Source organism: Thamnophis sirtalis, unplaced genomic scaffold, assembly GCF_051295495.1.
Source record: "Thamnophis sirtalis isolate CommonGarterSnake01/CBP01778 unplaced genomic scaffold, rThaSir2_p1.2 scaffold_1, whole genome shotgun sequence".
Classification (NCBI taxonomy): Eukaryota; Metazoa; Chordata; class Lepidosauria; order Squamata; family Natricidae; genus Thamnophis; species Thamnophis sirtalis.
The window spans coordinates 21,313,760-21,332,406 of record NW_028261381.1 but is presented as its reverse complement, the minus strand read 5'-3'; the positions used below and the strand labels follow the sequence as shown (position 1 = coordinate 21,332,406).

Here is an 18,647-nt window from a genome sequence, read left to right as displayed (position 1 = left end):
AGAAATGGGTCAGCCACAATGCATGAACTTTTGGACTCAAGTGTGCTGTGCTGCTGTCGACAAACAGGAAAGAATGAAAACGCTGGGATATGTTTGTAAATGATTTAGGGTGACCTCCGGCCCTGCCCTTCGCATAAACGCAACTGTCTGAAAACCAGAAGACAGAGCTTTTGTTGCCTATATAAGTATATATCTATTTTAAACAGATCCTCTCTACTTTTAAGAGACCAGTGGAATCTTTAAAAAGAGGCTTTCCACCCTTCCCCTCTTGTATTATTAAAAACAAAGCTAAATACCTGTATTTCTTGTAAGAGATTCTCCATCTTTTCTTTGCTGATGAAAGACGATTTTATGTCTTAGTTTGAATATCTTCCTCTTTTTTTTACAAAGAGGAACTTAACTTGTCAAATCATTTGCCCCGATTCAAATCTGAAGGTATCTAAGATTCTGGGTTCTGTTAGACTGGCTCAGCTCTGGAAATTTAGAAATCTGGATGTCCCGCTCGCTGTTCCTTGTCACACCAATTGTGCTTTTTTTTTGGTTGTTTATTCGTTTTTCTATGAAATTATACATATCCTTCCCTTCATACCCATGACGCCAGGTCTTTCCCCCCACAGAGCCCAGTTGTGTGTATTCCTTGGATGAAAGTCAGAGGGCTGGAAACAGGAGAGAGTGGCTGCCTTTCAGAAAAAGGAGACCAGAATGTTGTTCCGTTGTCTATATATACCCTGTAGAACCGAATTTGTGTGGTGTTTACGTAGTCACAGATTCGATTCTAGGGGAATATATGGTCGATGCAAAAACTTCACTTTTCGGCTCATATGGTTAGGCGACCTAAAGGGAGAAGATCTGCAAAGATGCCCTGCCTTGCGCTAGAACAGGAGCCACGAAGGTCTTCGTCCTATTTTAATTGTCCTTTGGTAGCACATCGCATCATAAACATGCTCACCCCCACAGTACAAAAGAACCCGGAAAAAGGCTAGTCGGCTGCTTGGAAATCTTCTCTTTCGATATCAGCGGCCGTTTGGGAAAGGTGAATAAAATCTTGATATTGGCGAAGGGTGGTTTCCCCCCCTCCTCTTTATTTACATGCTTTTCAAACTAATGTCGGGAGTCTCGGAAAGCTTTCGTATCTTTGTAGCAGAAATGTCGTGAGCTGATGATTAGATAGAGGTTTTTCTTAATGTGTGGGTTTGCTTTTGTTTGTCTTTCGTGTCTGATTGTTTTTAGAAGAGAGAGAGAAATAGAAAGAAAGAAAGAAAGAAAGAGAAAGAAAGAAAGAAAGAAAGAAAGAAAGAAAGAAAGAATAAATGAATGAATTAATGAATGAATGAATTGAACTTACAAACTTTCCCAATAGTTTCCTGGGCTATCCAATTGGTGTTTTATTTTAACCCAAAATGCAAAATTTTGACCGGAGGAGGGATAAGGACTCCGAAACGAGTTACTCATTGCCTAATTGCACGCCGCCCCATCTATATACTAGGGTAACTTTGGATTGACCCCGACCACAAAGGCGAGCCAGGTCCCTGGTAGGCGGGGTTGCTGGGGCGTTTGATGCTGGCTCCTGATTTTCCTGCCCTTTTCCTGAATATCCCGGGGCTGGCTCGCCTAGCTGCCTCGTTTCCATTTTCCTGCCCCCGCCTAAACGACGCGAGCCTCTCTGGCGGCGCCTTACCTTGTTCAATCAAAGGGCATCCCAAGGTTAGAAAAGGCAGGGGAGACAAAGGGCACCCTTCACCTGGGTGGGGAAGCCTGGCGGGCGGAGAGGGGAGAGAAAAGGGGGATCGGATGGAGGGGGCCACCCTGCCCTGGGAGGGGTGGGCTGGCCATCGATGGAGGAATCGGGGGCTTTAGGGGTTCGTAAACCCGCGCGGGGCGGGGGGGCGGGAAGCAACGCACAACACGCGGGTCCCCCTTGATTCCCGGTTCGATTATTGAGTGAAATTTGAGGAAATTGTGGTTGTACACAACAAATCCGGCGATAAAGCCCCGCAGCCTCCCGATTGGCTCAGCCAGTCACGTGGGCGCCCAACTTTATTCAGTTGACAGCAAGTAGGAGGGCCCTCTGGAAGGGGGGAGAAAAAAAAAGACAGCGCCAGAAAGGGGGAAAAAATTAGTATTTTCCATCTCCCGAAATTAATGGCCATGAGTTCGTATATGGTGAACTCGAAGTACGTGGACCCCAAATTCCCCCCTTGCGAGGAGTATTTGCAGAACAACTACCTGGCCGAGCAAGGCTCGGATTACTACGGCGCCTCGCCGGACCCGGATTTCCAGCACCAGGGACTCTACGCGCGGCCGAACTACAGCGGGCAGCAGCCCTACAGCTGCGGCAATGGCCAGGGTTCGGCGGTGCAAGCGCGGGGTCACGGGCAGGAGCAAGCCGGCCTGACGGGCCCTTTTCCCGGGCAAGGGGAGCACTGCCCCCCGGCCCCCGTGCCTGCCACCAGGACTTGCAGCCAGCACCCAAATCTCAAAAGCCCCAACGGGTCACCCGCCGCAGCAGCAGCCGCAGCAGCCAAGCAGCCAGCCGTGGTGTATCCCTGGATGAAGAAAGTCCATGTTAACTCTGGTAAGCCTCCCTTTCTTTTCTCCATCTCTCCTCCTCCACGTGTCTCTCCCTCTCTCTCTCTCTCTCTCCCTCCCTCCTCCAAAGGCCTTTCCAGGTTCCACCAGGAGAAAGTTAGGTGGGAATTCGAGGTTGCCCAATGCTCTTACCATAAATGCTTGGGGCTTGGGTGAAATAGGCCTCTTGGCCATGTGCCTAAGGCAGAAGGAGAGATTCTCTTTTCGTAAAGGGTGCTAGGATTTGTGAAGCCCACTCTTTGACTGAGAAAGGCAACCAACGAATGAATGAAAAGCCTATTTGCTAGTAATAGAGTTTGCAGTGGAGTTTATTTAGCCTTGGCAAGTCTAATGGGGGGTGGGTGGGAATCATAAATTGACTTTACGAATATTATTTGGGGCAGGAAGGATGTTAACAGCTTCTTTGCTTTTTTTTTCCTCCCTCCCTCCTCTCAGTAAACCCAAACTACACAGGAGGGGAACCAAAGCGCTCCCGCACAGCTTATACCAGGCAGCAAGTCCTTGAACTGGAAAAGGAATTCCACTTTAACCGGTACTTGACCAGGCGCCGCCGAATTGAAATCGCCCATACGTTGTGTCTCTCCGAGCGGCAAATTAAGATCTGGTTTCAGAACCGAAGGATGAAGTGGAAAAAAGACCACAAACTCCCCAATACCAAAGGCCGCACATCCAGTTCGTCCTCCGCCTCCAGCCAACACTTACAAACTGTTTCCAAGGAACACCAAACGGATTTGACTACTTTATAGGAAACTTGGAAACAAGTCTGTTTTCTTTTTCCAGGGTTTTTTTTTTCCCCCTTCGGAATTAGGCTGCCCAGAATGCAGGCAGTCAAAATACAAGCACATAGTGACACCGGTACTCATCCTGCTGAAAGGGAAAGCAAGGTGTAACAGTTGACAACTTTCCTATGAGTCGCCTCCTGTTTTCTAAGACAGTGGAGAGCAATGTAACGGGGACCACAGGAGTGACGGAAGTCAACCTAAACATTCAAACAAACCAATTCTGCTTCCAGGTGGTGAGAAAGTGATATACTGTATATCTATCTGTCTATACATATATATATATGGAAAACATAAATGAATCATAATTAATATTTTCAAATGAAATTCCCCTGGCAGCATACAGTCAGGCGCTATTGCAGACAACCCATTTGGGATTGCCCTTGTAATCGACCAGGAAGGGTTTGGGTGCTTTGAGATTAGCTGTTTTTGCTTGGTTCTCATCATTCCAGGTGTTGTAAAGCAGGGCAGATCCAAAACCGACCTTTGCCTTGAAAACAGGCAAAACATTCTCTTTCCATTTCTTAGAGTACTTTCAATAAACAACCTTAAATTAAAAGCTTACCCAATTCCTCCACCTTTTCAGGAAGATCTTTAAACAATGAAGTGAAAACGGGTTATTTTCATGTGTTGGTGATATTGTTATTAGCCTATGTATTTATTTGTTAGTTAGGAAAAGGAAAAAAAAAGAATCAAACCAAAAATATCAACAGAGATTAAAAGCAAAACCTCCTGCCCGCTCCGCTGCTTGGATTTTGTTTTTGGAAAAACTTGATTTCCTTTGCTGCTTTTCTTTCAGGTGTTTCTGTACATAGGAAATCTTTTCCCAGTGGGGTTTTTCTTTTTTTCAGATGAGATGAGAAAGAACTGGGATCTTTTAAAATTTTGAAATGGACCCTTTTGTTCATGGCTGGTACTTTAATCCAACAGAGGAGGAGGAGGAGGAGGAGAGGAGAGGAGGAGGGAGAAAGTGGATTAAATCAACCACAAAACCCAAGCCTCTCCCCCCACCAGTATAGTAAATATTCCACGTGATTCGTGACCCTCAAATTTATTTTATGTTCATCCTAGATTACTATTTTTTTATTAGCCTCTTTTGATTTAATTTATTGTGTTGGGATTAAAAAACAAAAGAACGAAACAGAGAAGGGGTAGATTCTGTGGTTTGGGTGGAAAGATCAGTGCTTTCTTTTGATTCAGATGTAAATACAAGAACTTGGATATATTTTAAACAGATTTTCAACATAAAGGCAGCTCTTATTGAGAGACGAACAAGTAACGATAAACTTTGGCAGAAATGTATGTCTTTTGCACAGATGAGTAAGATTTTTGTATTCTTTGCTTTTTTTTTCTTTTCTTCTTTGAAAAAGAAATTAGGTTTGGCCAAAAGAATTTAAGCTCACACCATTCTGACATAAAGGAGGGTTTTTTCCCCCCCTCTTAAAATCATTTATTCTTTCCAACCTTATCTTGGGAAAGGAACAAAGCAAATGTGTCCCTTCTGCCCGTGTTCAGTTGGAAAAGCAGGGAGAAAGGCTCCGGGTTCAAGTATTAAACTCACAGTCCCTTTACATTTACAATTTGTGCTTAAGCATGTTTATTTCCAAGTAAATTCACTAGGTTTAATGGAATATACCATCTCAAATTCTATCCATGGAAAAGTTTTGAACTCGGGAACCTCACACTAACATACAGGCATCTCATTTCTTTCTTTCTTTTTTTTCCCCAGGCAGATTTATTTCTAGGCATGTCCCTTGATTTAAAGGAAAACAATAAAAGAAATAATGAAGTAAGGGAAAGAAAAGGACAGTTCTCCCCCCCCCCCCTTAAATAGTGGACATCTCAGAGACTCACACTTAATGTTAGTGGATCTTCATAAACCTGGTAGTTAAATTATAAAGCTTTCGGGATAGGAAAAATTTAGGATTAATCTCCTAGCAGGCTCTTCCTTTCTTTCTCTTTCGGTGCCAGAGCCCTTTCTTTGTCCCCTTTTGAGCGGAACCTCCTCTTGGTCTCAGGCTCAGCCTCCAGCGCTGGCTCGTTCCGGTTTTTCCCTTGAATATGTGCCCGTCATGATATTAAAGATGGATATTTGGGCATTATTTGTGTCATTGTCTCTATGACAAAAAGCACCCCCGTCCATTCGGGGGAAGAGGACGCCTCCACGTTGAGAGGCTCAAAAGGTATTTCTTTGCTCTCGCTCCCCTTTTCTTTCTTCCTTTTTGTTTTTACTGAAGTTCAGCTCAACTGTAGAAACAGGTTCATCCAGAGGACAAATTTTCTATGTGATTAGCCGTATTGCAGCCTGGAGGAATGACCTCTAAACCCTTAACCCCTTGGACAGGGGGAGTCCCCCTTCCTTTTCGGCCGCCCAGCAAAGCACAAGACTGTTTCAAACCCCCTTCAAGCCTAAATTCTGAGGTTCTTTTTGTTGGAAGCGCCCACCTAACTGCTAACTGAGGTGGGTTGTCTCTGGGTCTTTTTCAAAATCCTCCTGCAATTGTTTGAATCCGGAGGAAGGGGGAGTTCGCATTGGGCCTGGTTTGAACCACTATCGCAGCCCTGTTCTGGCCTGAGCAGGAAACCGGCAGCCTCAATTCCTTGGCAACCTCAACCTTTGCCTACTTACTAGCAGGCAAGTCCCCACTGCTTTTTCAGCAGCCTAAGTCTTACAATCTTGCTTCTTCTGAAGTTTTTATTCTAATGGGCCATTTCCCCAGTAAGAGATTTCAATACAATTGCTTGGGAGAAAATCTGGGAAAGGCGAGAGAAGGCAAATTTATTTGGTGTTTTGGGGCAAAGTGTTTCTCCTCCAAACAACTTAACCGGGGAGTTGTAGTCCAGCCACTTTAGTCGAGCTAGATTTTTTAAAACTTAATCCTGTTGAGGACCACAGACCCAAATAATGCTATCATATTTGTTCAGAAATAAACTCCAGGGATTGGAGCACAGCAAAGGTCAATTAGCCGCAAATTCTGGTTGACTAACAGGATGAGGGTGAGGAAGGCTGTAAAATTAAACACCCTAGGAAAGCTAAAATCTCTCTCCATCGCTGCCACCCCCATTCCCCATGCACAGTGACACCTATTTCCCAGTAAACATGTTCTGAAGAGAACTGCTGTTGGGACAAATTTTACTCCGCTATATTGCTCTTCCCTCCCCAAACCCATGAATTGAAGAGGATGCAGAAGGTGTGAAGAAAGCAGAACTGGCCCAAGTCCTTTGTAATGTTAATGTCTTCTTGACAAATGTTTACTTCAAACTAAAGTTGACTTGAGAGAGTGTGTTTGAGTGCAGGGGAATCCTCTTTGAGCTTTTTTTTTTTTTAAAGTCTTAAATCTTGGTGGTATGTATGTTAGCTCACTCTTGAAAGGAAATGATAAAGTGGCCAAGTATCAAAGGTTTTCTATTTGATGGCTCCAACATTGTAAACATTTGGTCAAAAATGTGAATGAAAATGCACGTGGGTGCCCACTGTTTACTTCCTACTATCCTTTTTCGCTGTTTCTGGGAGGGAGGGAGGCAGCAAAGGAGACTGTTCTGGCTGGGAGTAAGCTAGGATGGTACCTCCAGCAAATAGAAGTTGAAGTCATTTTCGTTCCTCTGCGTAGGACTATCGCCTTTGGGTCCAATTGCATTGTCCAACAAAAAAAATCTGTTTCCCAAATTTTGCCAATGTTTTGCTGCCTCTGAATAAACAACTATTTATACAAACGGCTTTGGTATCATCATTTGCAAACCCAGTTTTGATGCACATATAAAATGTGAAGACTGTTATTCTGCATTGAGGATTTTGTTCAGAATAGGGAGGCTTGTCAAAGTATGGTTTTAAAAAAAAGCCAAGATGGTGTCCTCAGTACAAAATATTTCAAGGAACAAGCAGAAAAAGAGCGAGTGAGATTGTTAGTTAAGAATCCCCCCCCCTCTCTGATTTTAGGAGGTCCTGTTCCCAAGATAATATGTAGAGGGCTACATCTTTACGCACTCTCCCTTACAGGGTTCGGTTTCAGCCTGCTGAATCTCAGACTGTTCTGCATGGAACCGCACTCCATGTTTCAGTTCTATGCATAGCTACTTAGATATAAGTCTGATTCCAGGACCAGCTGCTTCTAAGTAAACATACTTGAGATTACAGCTGAATTTGAGGCCGCAGTCCTCTTCCTGCTTGCCTGGGAATAAATTCTACAGAACCTAAAGCCACTTCCTTCTGAGTAAACATGCCTAGGATCACGTTGTAAATCACTCTGTTCAGTGGAGCGAAGTCACCAGCAGATTTTGCAGGATCAAGAGTTCCCTATATCAGGAGGAAAAAAAGAGAATGCACTTTGAAATATTTTCTTGGTTTAGCCAAAGTTATTTCCATTGTATAACTGGGAAGTTTTCAGAGTGCTTTAAAATACTCTGCAATGTTATTTACTTTCATTAGTATTATTTACTTTTTTGAGGGGGGGGGAATTCAGCGACCTTTTAATGGCATTTTGTGTATGTATAATACTTGTCCTGTATCCTGATCCCGAAACTGTTACTTCACAGGCTCCTCTTAATCCAGCGGGTTTTCCTTTTCAGAGAAAGTTGTGATTTGGTCCCAACTCCTTTTAGAAGTGTTTAGAACATCTGCATTAGAATCTGAGGGACGTTTCATATACAGTTTATATTATAGCTTCCATTTGCTGCTGCAGGTCTGGGTCTGCATATGCGTATATCAACCCATGTTAAAACAACAACATTGAATTTGGGGAAATGACTATTTGAATCAAGGCTAGAGGGATGAAGAGTAGGATGCTATGAATCATAAACTTACCCATAATCTCCCCCCACCCCTTTCTAAAGGATGTTAGATGCTTTGGCTGGGATAGTAGTATCAATAAAGTAAACCATTGCAGTACAATTTGAAATTACTAATATTGCAGCTGGAGTCTGAAGATGAACATTAGCCTGTTTATTTCCCAATATATTCCAACTTCTCCAATCCAGCACCACACAATTAATCAGTTCTCCTTGTTGAGGTTAAAAGTCGACTTGCTGCACCTAGTCAAGTCGCTTGTCAGACCCTCCTTCCGTTTCTTCAGGGCAAAAATCAGGCGAGAGAAAAAATAGTGGTGGCTTCATTTCAGTAAATAATTTCAATTCCAAATCACTCTTCTTCTCTTCCTCCCCCCACCCCACCCCGCAAATTTACTCACTAGAGTTTTGCAGAGGGTATGCATGTCCCTAAATTTTTATCCAAGAGAAGGCAAAAATTTGAATGAAATTTATTTCTGGATCAAAAAACATTGCCAAGGTCAGAAATCTCTTATCTGTACATTTGGGCTATTTAAATCTAGAAGAACTCTGTTGAGGATAAAAGAAGCATAGAATTTAAATTTGAGTGAAATTGCTCCTCCCTTGCTGTTTTATTTTTTTTTCTTTTCCACCTTTACCTTTCTAAGGAAGGTTACCTTGGACAAGAATCCACATTCCTGTAGAAGGAGTTCAAATCCGATTGCCAGGGGCCAAAATGAAGTGTTTGTATCCTTTGACTGGAGAGGACCATTAGGGCTATAATGGAGACCATTCTTGCTCGTTTGTGACCGAAGGCTGTGGTGAGGGCATAGTAAGAAAGTTGAACCCCAGAATGGCCAATGGCCTTTTGTACTCAGGCTTTCTTTTTTTTTTTGCAAGAGCCCCCAACCTAAGGCTACAGGCCCATATGCCTTTCTAAATTTAGATGCAGCCCATAGAGTCTCTGCTACATCCCCCAAGTTGTAATTGTTAATGAGACCCAAAGGGAAACTTAGTATATGCATGGGAAGTAATCATGGGAAGTAAATGTACTTAATGTAGTGTTAATGGCACTTCAATTGCATTTGGGTTTCTGTCGTGGCTCCTTCCATTTTTGGCAAGCCGGATCTGGAAGAGCCCCTTACCCCCCCAAGCAGTTGAGGCCAGACTGCTGCTGCTGCTTTCCTTCCTTCGAAGGGAGGGAGGGAGAGAGGGAAGGAAGGAAGGAAGGAAGGTAGGAAGGTAGGTAGGTAGGTAGATAGGTAGGTCAGTCAACGGGAAAGCCTGCTTGGCTTTCTTCAGCTGTTCAAAATCGCCCTCTTATCTGCCCTTTGGACATGTGGCTGATGGGCGTCGCAGCCAGCCCATCTGGAGGGCGCCCGGGGAAGGGGGGAAGGGGAGAAGACAGAAGGGCAAGCCAGACCTTCCGGCGGCCAACGCCAGGAACCGGGGGAACCGAGGTAGTAATAAGGGCTGCAAAGTTCCTGGAGCTGCTTCTGTCGGAGAGCCCCTCCTTCCCTTCCACCATAAAACACCCCTGACAGCCCGTAGTAAAACATTTCTCTTTCCACGAAGTCGATGGCGCTACAGTATTTATAACGGGGGATATTTTGATTCCACCAGCCAAGCCCGCCCAGCACACGTTGGCTTATCTTCTCCCGAAGAGTGCCAAGGCTGGAGGCCAAACCCCAAAGTTCTAGCCAGCGACGGGGTGGGTGTGGATCGTGGTCTGACCTCCCTTTCATTCGGGAGTGGGTGAAGGCGCAGTCTCGGGGGTGGGGGTAGGGAGAGGCCTCCCTACCCTCAACAACCATCGCCACCCAAAGCAGGGCTTTTCCCGGTGCCTTCGGCTGCTGCTGCGCCTCTCCCGATGCCGTGAGCATCTTTCCAAGAGGCGGAGGTGTTGGAAGGCAGCGCCGAGAACAAGGCTCCCTCCACCCGCACAATAAATGAGAAACCTGGGGCTGCTCGCCGCGGCTATGTTCTCCAAACCTTCTCCCTGGTGGTGTGTGTGTCTGTGTGTGTGTATTAGCGCGCGCGTGTGTGTAATGAAGGGGGGGAGGGTTGGCGGGGGAGGAGGAGGAGGAGGAGAAGGTTAAATATAACGATGTAGACCCAAATCATCTTGCTCTGGAAGAGCCGCGGCAGACAGACAGCTTCTTGAAGTGCGAAGGAAGATGATAAGAATAGATTTTTCTCCAAGTCCCGACCACGTGATGGGCGAAATAATTAATTCAGCGCGTCCCTTAAGAAACGCGGAGTCGTCATTAATCTGCCAAGCAAAGGACTCTATCAGACTTGAAAACTGAAGAGATCCCAAGAATATAATATACAAAGGGGCGCGGGCTCTTTCCATGCACACCTAGGCTCTTTGGCTAAAGCCGAAGGGGGGAAAACAAAACAACACAAAACTAAATATATATGTACATTTGCCACTAATAAAAGAAAGAAAGAAAGCGGAGCTTGGTATGTACACATTTTCTTTCTCTTCTTTTATATTTCGAAATCCTTAATGAACTTAGCTGTCAAAATGCTTGACAAATAGGGGCCCTTCTTTTCCTGATTTGTAACCCTGCCCTAGCCCGACGCGGTTCTCGGCGGTCCGGGCGTGTGAGTGAGTGCCTGTTGGGGGGCGAGAGACGCCCCAATGTGTTTAACTCTTGATGATGTGGGATTAAGAAACGGGAGCCTTCTGGGGACCGCGGTGGGGGAGAGGGAGAGAGAGAGAGAGGAAAGGGACGGTTTTGGCCAAAGGCTGCCGAGGAGAGAAATAGGGGTAAAGAAATACTGGTCGTTTCTCTCTTGCTGGGGAAACAATATTAGCTGTCAGGGCATCTGTTACCCATTCTGAAGCGGTGAGAAAGGGCCTGAACTTCTTTTCAAGCAAAGGTCGTAAATTTTGCTTTGCGTCATAATAATAGAAGGCTATAAAATCGAGCCGAAATTTTACCCCAGGCAGACTTTAACTAAGAGATAATGAATTCTGAAGGTACTTCTGCACCACCACCACCTCGCGAGGCTGCCGGCGTGGCTCCATCCAGTCCACGGAAGAGCCCGGGTGGTTTCGGATACTTCGGTTTTAGGGCTCCTTGTGCCGGGAGGATGATGGCGAACCCGGAAGGATCTCGAGGAACCAGATCTAAAAAGGGGAATATTCCCACTGGAGGGAGAACAGCCTTTGATTCCTTTTGTGAAAGATGCTCTATTGTAAACAAGCAAGCAAACGAACAAACACGTGGCTTTGTGATTGAAATAACTTTTTTTTTAAAAAAATGGGACTGTTAAAGGCTTGAGTAATATAGCTATAAATTTTTGTGTGTGGAGGGGGTGGGTTTGCCAGTAGTCAGATCTATAACTAAAGAGGCTCCCACATTGATTTTGATAGGTATTGAACAAAGCGATGAAATTTCTGCCTGTTTGGAAATCTCGCTCTCTCTCCTTCTCCCTCTCCCTCTCTCTCTCTCTCCCTCCCTCCCTCCCTCCCCCCCTCTCTCTGTAAACAGCATAGTCTTTATTAAGGCTCCCTTTCTCTTGTCTTCTCTTCAGATTGTTGCTTTTTTATGACTTCCGTTGTGTGTCAGGACATAGACGGAGTTTCCCGTGTTATGAATTATACATTCAAACAATAACACATTAATTCAATTATTCAGATATGACAAATGATTTTGCTTTGGGTTAGTGACTAAGAAACATATTTGCTCTTTCAGAATCTGAATGCACACACATGCAGATTGCGTATTCTCTCTGTTGGCCCCAGTGAGAGGCCAAAAATTACACCAGAGGAAGGGAGGGAGGGAGGGAAGAGAGAGGGAGAAAGAGGGAGGGAGGGAGAGGGAAGAAAGAAACTCAGAACCTAAATGGAGAAGTCCCTTTAATGATAACGCTGATTCCTGCATATCGCCCAGAATATTTTATCAGTTTGACAATTGCCGTGTTTGTTGTTATAAATCAATGTAAGTAATTCCTGGAAGGGTGCTCGTGCATGTGTGTGTGTGTGTGTGTTTGTGTGTGTGTGTGTATGTCTGCGCGCAAAGGATGAAGGGGTGGGGTGAAAGACAGACGGAGAGGGAGAGGCAGAGAAGGCCCTGCAAGGATTGTAAATCTTTCCATTTTATTGCTCTATGAACAGATGCTTAGAAAGGAAAAGCCTTAGATCCTTTTCTCCAGCCACATCTTGACCAACTGGATTTCCCCTCACTCGACCAGTTTCACACTTGGCTTGTAGGATCCGCAGCTTTACTTTCGTTTGCTCCTCGTTTGTTTGCCCGAAACACAATTTATAGGGGCCCCCGCATGTGCGATTTCTTTTATTACTACTTCCCTCCCCTCCCATAATGATCTTTGCAAGTTGTTGTGTTTTTTAAATTTCTTCTTTTATCTTTTTTCCCCTTTGATTGGTGATGGGTGTTTCAGGTTTTGCTCTACCTAATGGGGAAAATACGAGAAGAAAATGCATCACTTCCCTCTTCCCCAAGTGTTAAATGTTAGAGGAGTCCTTCCATCTCCGATACTGGAAGGTTCTTTGGCAGGTTAATAGATTATAAAGGGGATGACCAGGCTCACAGCTTGCCAGTCTGGTGCCTGTGCTTAGCTTCCTATTAAGATTATTGGTATAAAATTCTATGAAGCCACTTTATGGGAAGTAAGCCTCACATCAAAAGGGGTGACTGACTCCCCTGGATATATGCCTAAAGCCACTTTCCAAGAGCTACAGTTTGACTGAATTGTGCTCCCGGAGTTGATCAATTCTTGAATAAAATTTTCCTCTAGACCTTGATGTCTGGACTCCAGCCTTAGTCTCAGTCTCTCAGCCCTTAGAAAGCAGAACGGTGTAGATAACTGAAATGAAAAATGCATACATAATTGTCTGTCCAATTGTCAGATTTTGAATGGTAAAGAAATCTTAGCATATCCTGGATTAAACTGGGCACTTCCACAACTTCAAAGTTAAACTTTGGAGTAGTGAGAGACAACACAAGAGATGCATTCCTTTCACTGGGACGAATAGTAGGTGTTGTAATATCCTTTGTAGGAACAATAACAAAAACTATTGTTTTGGCCAAACCGGCTTTGTGTACAGGCAAATCATCAAGCGTTACCAGACAGGAGAGGAAGGAAGGAAGGAAGGAAGGAAGGAAGGAAGGAAGGAAGGAAGGAAGGAAGGAGGGAGGGAGGGAGGGAAGGAAGGAAGGAAGGAAGGAAGGAAGGAAGGAAGGAAGGAGATAGATAGATAGATGCATAATGAAAGCGCCAACACTGTAGCTTTTTATCTCAGTGCTGACTGGCCAAACCCAACTTTCTCTATATTTGTCTCTCACTTCACCCTGGCATGCAAACAGTCGGATGATTCCATTCTGCCGGACTGAGGCAGACTTGCAACCATACAGCAGATCGAACAGAGAATGGCTAGGAATCCAGTGTTGCCAAGCCGGGCTTCCTGGATCAGCACCCAATGCAAACATCTCCCTTCCACCCTGAAGCTTTGAGACAGAAGTTAAGTCGAGCCAAGAGGGAGAAGCCCCTCTTGTACCATTTATATGAGCCTCCACCCTCTGCCTTTCTGCTCACAGATGATGGCAGTGGTAGTGGTGGTGGTGGTGATGATTAGGAAGATGATTTAGTCCTATATAGGTACTTTAACTAGGTTAACCTTGGTAGCTTAATTTATCACGAAAAGACCACAAAGTCTGCCCACCCTCGCATCACTTAGCTGGAGAAAGACTTGACTAAGAAGGATCGCACCACCCAGATGTTATCAGGATTTACAAAGAAACCTTGAAGTTCATGCTGCGATGCCCCTTGGCACTGGATAGTTAAAGGACACCGCCGCGGAAGTGCCAGATTTTCTGAAGACCTTTTCTCTGTCGGAAGGTCTGGGGGAGCCTTTGACCCAGTGGGCTCAACCCGTCTGTATGGCACAGACCCCCATCTGAAGGATCTCGGGGCTGGATCACTGAGGACAAACCGGTTGGAAGTTTCAGCCTTAATCAACACCATCGCCACTCTCAGGATCACGTGAACAAATATGCTCGTATTTTAAGGCAGCGCCTGTATTTTTTATTATACGAGGCTTCCTCCAGTGATTGAATATATATTGAATATATATAGATATAGATATTCATTCATATTCGTATAATAAGCCTCATCGCTTATTATTTACAAACAAAAGAAAACCTTAAACTGGCATGGTTTTTAAATTTATTTTGTGGGCTTGTTCCTGAATGGTTTTTTGTTTAAAAAGTATATAATTGCTATTATGAAAGCCAGCAAAACCAGAGTCCATTCGCTCTCTTTTATTGGAGCTCCAACAGTGGTTTTTATTCTACCGGGAATACTGGTCTATGGAAATGCCTGGGCAAATCCGCAAGATCAGGTTTAGGAGCGTATTGTCTCCAGAACAAAGGAGGAAGGATATATTCTCAAAACGGCCAACCTCCAGATTTTGACCTAGGAAGAGACAGCTTTAGGATAAACAAGGTTCCAGGTAAGCAATTGCATTGCATGCGTTTTCATGGGCATGAATTCGTTCTGCAAAGAACTGCAGAATGTCCCAACGTCTGTCGGGGCACCTCATTGAAGCTGGGACTGGAGCCTTTGTTGGACACTCAACGCTTTTCTAAATGACCATTTTCCTCCAAAATAACTTGGGGGTTGGGTAATTTTTTTTTCGGGGGAGGGGGGGGGGAACAGGATTTCTCTTAACCGAAAAAAGGGAAGAAGGGAAAAGACAGACCTCTTTTTGCTTCGGGATAGTGGGGTTCACAGGATCCCAAGATCAGGTTGCGCAGTTATATTTGAAAAACCCCGGGGTGAAAATGATGCCACTGCCTCTGGACTGACTCTTTCGAAAAAGCAGTGACTTTCCATTACTTTGCTTTGCCTTTTTGGTTTATTCTGTCCGGTTTCTTTCGTTTTCTCTCCCCCCCCCCCAAATAAACCACACGCTGATGAAGCAGGTTGTCATTATTCCACCCTATTTTTACGGAGGTGTAAGATACCAGCGGTTGAAAAGTTCATGAATCTTCGTGCCTTTTAAGCGTTTCAACAGAGGAGTCACAATCTAGGACGGTGAGAGGTACCTGTTCCCATCTATTCTTATGAGCTGGGCAGCCTGCTCTTTTGCGTGCCTACCCGCTGATCTCAATGGGACTCGCTAACAAGGTTTCCTTAGGATGATAAAACAGGGCTCCGTCCCCTCCTTTTCTGCTGGAATATGGTTAATAATTAAACCATTCGCCAAAAAAAAAATGTATATAAAGTGTTAGCTGTTTTTGCTTCTACTCCCTGATCGAATCTTTTTACACTAAGGGACATTAAAGCTTGCCTGATTTAAAGACCTTTGCTTGGACTGAATATAGGTTACAATAGAACTGACTTCTTCTGTCCCTTATAGCGAGGCTGTTGAAGCCAGATTGGATTTTCTTTGGAACTGATCTTAAAAGTTATGGCCAAGTCACAAGAAGTTTTGGTCCTAGGCATATTTACCCCGGAGGTCAAGCCCGACGAAATTCAATAGGGAAGAAAATAATTTTTTTTTGGCGTGGAATCTAAAGTTTGCCCGGACTTCAAGATACGGATAACCAGCTCTCCTTCGTTTTATGTACATATTAGCCAAATCATTAACAGTGCTACCAAGCAATAGAAAAGCGTTAAAAATATGATGGGTTTGCGTTTCTGTTTTAGACCGGTCTGGTTCGGAAAATCCAGCAGCCTGAATCTCCCCCCGCCCCCGCCGCCCTCTTCCTTTCCCGTTAGCTCTCAGGCCTGCAAGCCGCGGGCCTGACAAGTTAGTCATCTGAATCCAATTAAGGCAAGCGGCATTTCATTTTGTTACGCGACAGGGAACCCTCTGGCAGGGAACTTCACCTAAAATTTCAATCATCTATTTCCTTCCTTCCTTCCTTCCCTCCATTCCTTCCTTCCCTCCATTCCTTCCTTCCCTCCATTCCTTCCTTCCTTCCTTCCCGTGGGCCTGCAACCATATCCGAGGCCGGCCCTGCTGCGATCTCAGCACAGATCCTGAACTGGGGAAAGAGCACAGGTTGAGGGCTTCCCATCGGGATGCGCGGCGGCAGCAGCAGCAACAGCAGCAGCAGCAGGAGGTGCAGGAGGAAAGAGCGCAGGATTGGAGGAGCCAGGACAGCCGGACGGAGCTTCCTTTCCTGTTCCAAGACGGGGCCGCTCCCCAGCCAGCTCGAAACGGTCAGAGTAAAAAGGCTGCAGATGACTCCGCTTTTTTCTCACGATCTGGGGGAAAAGCCACATTTCCAAGCAGCTTTTTTCCCCTACCGGGTCGCGTTTGCTTCTGCAGAAGGATTCAGAAGTCGATAATTAATTAGGCACAAAAGGAAAACTTACCACGTTAATCAACCGCCAGCTTTGGCAAATAATGACCCTTCCGCCACACACTCTTCTATAGGGTGCCCTCCCTTTACCACCGCCACTTGTTTTTCTCTCCCCCCCCCCCCAAATTAAGCCTTACTCTGCCACTGTACGCAACATCCATTCCTAATGAATTTCGGGGTGTTTTGGGTGCGGGGGGGGGAGAGGAGAAAAATAAATAAAAGCCCTAAAATTGACATCCTCCCCCCCACCTCCACGTGAATATATGTTGTAAAATACCGGCTGGGCCAGGCCAGGCCAGGCCTTGGAGGACCTGGGATCCAGGTTGCAGCATCGGGAGGGGCGGCCAGTCAACTCCGCTTTCCCGAAATCCCATAAATTGAAAGTGGCTGGAGAGCGAGAAGCCTCCCAGCTGCCTTTGGCTCAGGCTAAGAGAAGAAGTTGGAAGCTGGCTTCGGGGCCGGTCTTGGAGGGGGTTCCCGAAGCTGGGTTCTTGATTGAGTGGTGAGTTATTGCTATCCCAGCCAAAGGTCATTTCAAAGGCTTAGGCTGGTGAAACGGTCTTTTTCTAATGACTGAGGCTTCATTGTGGGGAGCTCCCCCCTCCCGCCCCGTAGTAGTTCTATTAACGTCCTCCAAGTTGGGGGAGCAGAGTTAGGGGTACAGGCGGCTATACGCACAGCGTGGGAATGGTTTTAGGTGCACGGCGGGGGGAGGTTTAAAATTGATATTGTCTTCGATTAAAACAAAGCAAATGCCTGCCTAAGCTTTGCCCAGCACGTCCTTGGTGTGAAATCTGTACAAGGGTGCACTAAAAGAGTAAAAGACTGGTTGGGAAGTCAGTCCGACGGTTGGGGAGAGGAGAGGCAATAAACTCTAGCCAGCCTTGAGACACTTAAACTAGAAGACACTGAATTAAGTGCGTGGGTGTTGCAACGGATTAGGTCTTTTGGGTGCAATAGTGTGCATGGAGTCTCCTTTCTCCTTAAACCTCCGGAAACATGGCCCTATCGCTGGGCACAAGGTTATGTACAATCAACTCCCCCCCCCCCGCGTTCTTTCTCTTCAGAAAAAAAGTTATTACACAACCGGCGTAGTCTAACCTTAGTATTTCTTTAAACACTCCTACACAAAGACAAACAAAAGCAAGAAAGGCTCTTCCTCATTGCAAATGTTCAACTTAAAAAGTGTGTGTGTGTGTGTGTGTGTGTGTGTGTGTGAGAGAGAGAGAGAGAGAGAGATATTATAGCCACAATTGATATCCTAGCATGCTTTTGTAATTACTTATGTCCTTAAATGGTTAAATATTAGGAGATGATGTTTCTTCATGTATACCGGATACAATAAAATTATTCGAGGGTTTGGACAATAATAGTTGGCAAATATGAATTGCCTTTAAAAGTAAGCGAATTCAGATCTATACTCCTGATAGAGTATAGATAGATAGATAGATAGCTATTCCAGGCCTGTGAATCTAAGAATAAGAGCTTTTGGCAAAAAAGAAAAAAAAGAATAAGAGCCATTGTATTAGACTCTGTGAGAGAAATAGCTCTGCCTCACGGATACATTATTTATGAAGTCAGTGGTTCAGAACTGCGGGTGGGGAGGGGGGGGCGAGATAAAAGTGCATCCACTGAATGTGCCCCTTTGTTCCAGGTGCATCTCATTGTTTTATCCGAGGGAACCACAAGACCGTCCCCGCAGCTTTGCAGATAAAATTCAAGAAAAAACGTGAAAGGGGTGAGTTTGTCTGCCCAAAAAAAAAATTTTTTTTTTTTTAAAAAAAACCCCAATGGTTCTGTGCACATTTGCCTCTCTCCTCCACGTGGGTTATTACCGATAAATGTTGTTTCCAATGGGAGAGGTAGGAAAAGAAAAGAAAAACGATCAAAAAAGAAAAAAAAACCACATTCTCTCTCTCTCTCCGTGGCTCCCCCAGGAGCTTTAATACACATAATGTAATGTAAAGTACCTGACTATTCATAAAAAGGTTGATCTACAACTGCCTTAAAATGCACTTGGAGCGCACAGATAAAAGGTTATTGCTACCATAAACGTTATCCTCCGCCCTCAGTAACATTTATATCCATCCCAGGCTTTAGTAGATCATTATTTATTCTTTTTTTTTTAAGGAATGGGAAAAGTCTTTAATGGGCCCATATCCCAATGATCCCT

At 44.9% G+C, this 18,647-nt stretch overlaps 2 protein-coding genes across 2 annotated transcripts in view; both read left to right on the top strand.

Moving 5' to 3' along the window:
* Window positions 1–791: 791 nt before the first annotated feature.
* Window positions 792–18,647, top strand: part of HOXD3 (homeobox D3) — a 30,489-nt gene continuing 12,633 nt past the window's right edge. Inside the window, exons 1-2 of the mRNA XM_014055168.2 lie at window positions 792–1,033; window positions 18,129–18,212. The gene's annotated coding sequence lies outside the window, so the exon portion shown is untranslated. The remainder of the gene's footprint in view (window positions 1,034–18,128; window positions 18,213–18,647) is intronic.
* HOXD4 (homeobox D4) lies at window positions 1,328–3,769 on the top strand. Its single transcript, XM_014055170.2, has 2 exons — window positions 1,328–2,575; window positions 3,025–3,769. Exons 1-2 carry the CDS (start codon window positions 2,143–2,145, stop codon window positions 3,333–3,335), a joined length of 744 nt encoding a protein of 247 aa, XP_013910645.1. The 5' UTR covers window positions 1,328–2,142; the 3' UTR covers window positions 3,336–3,769.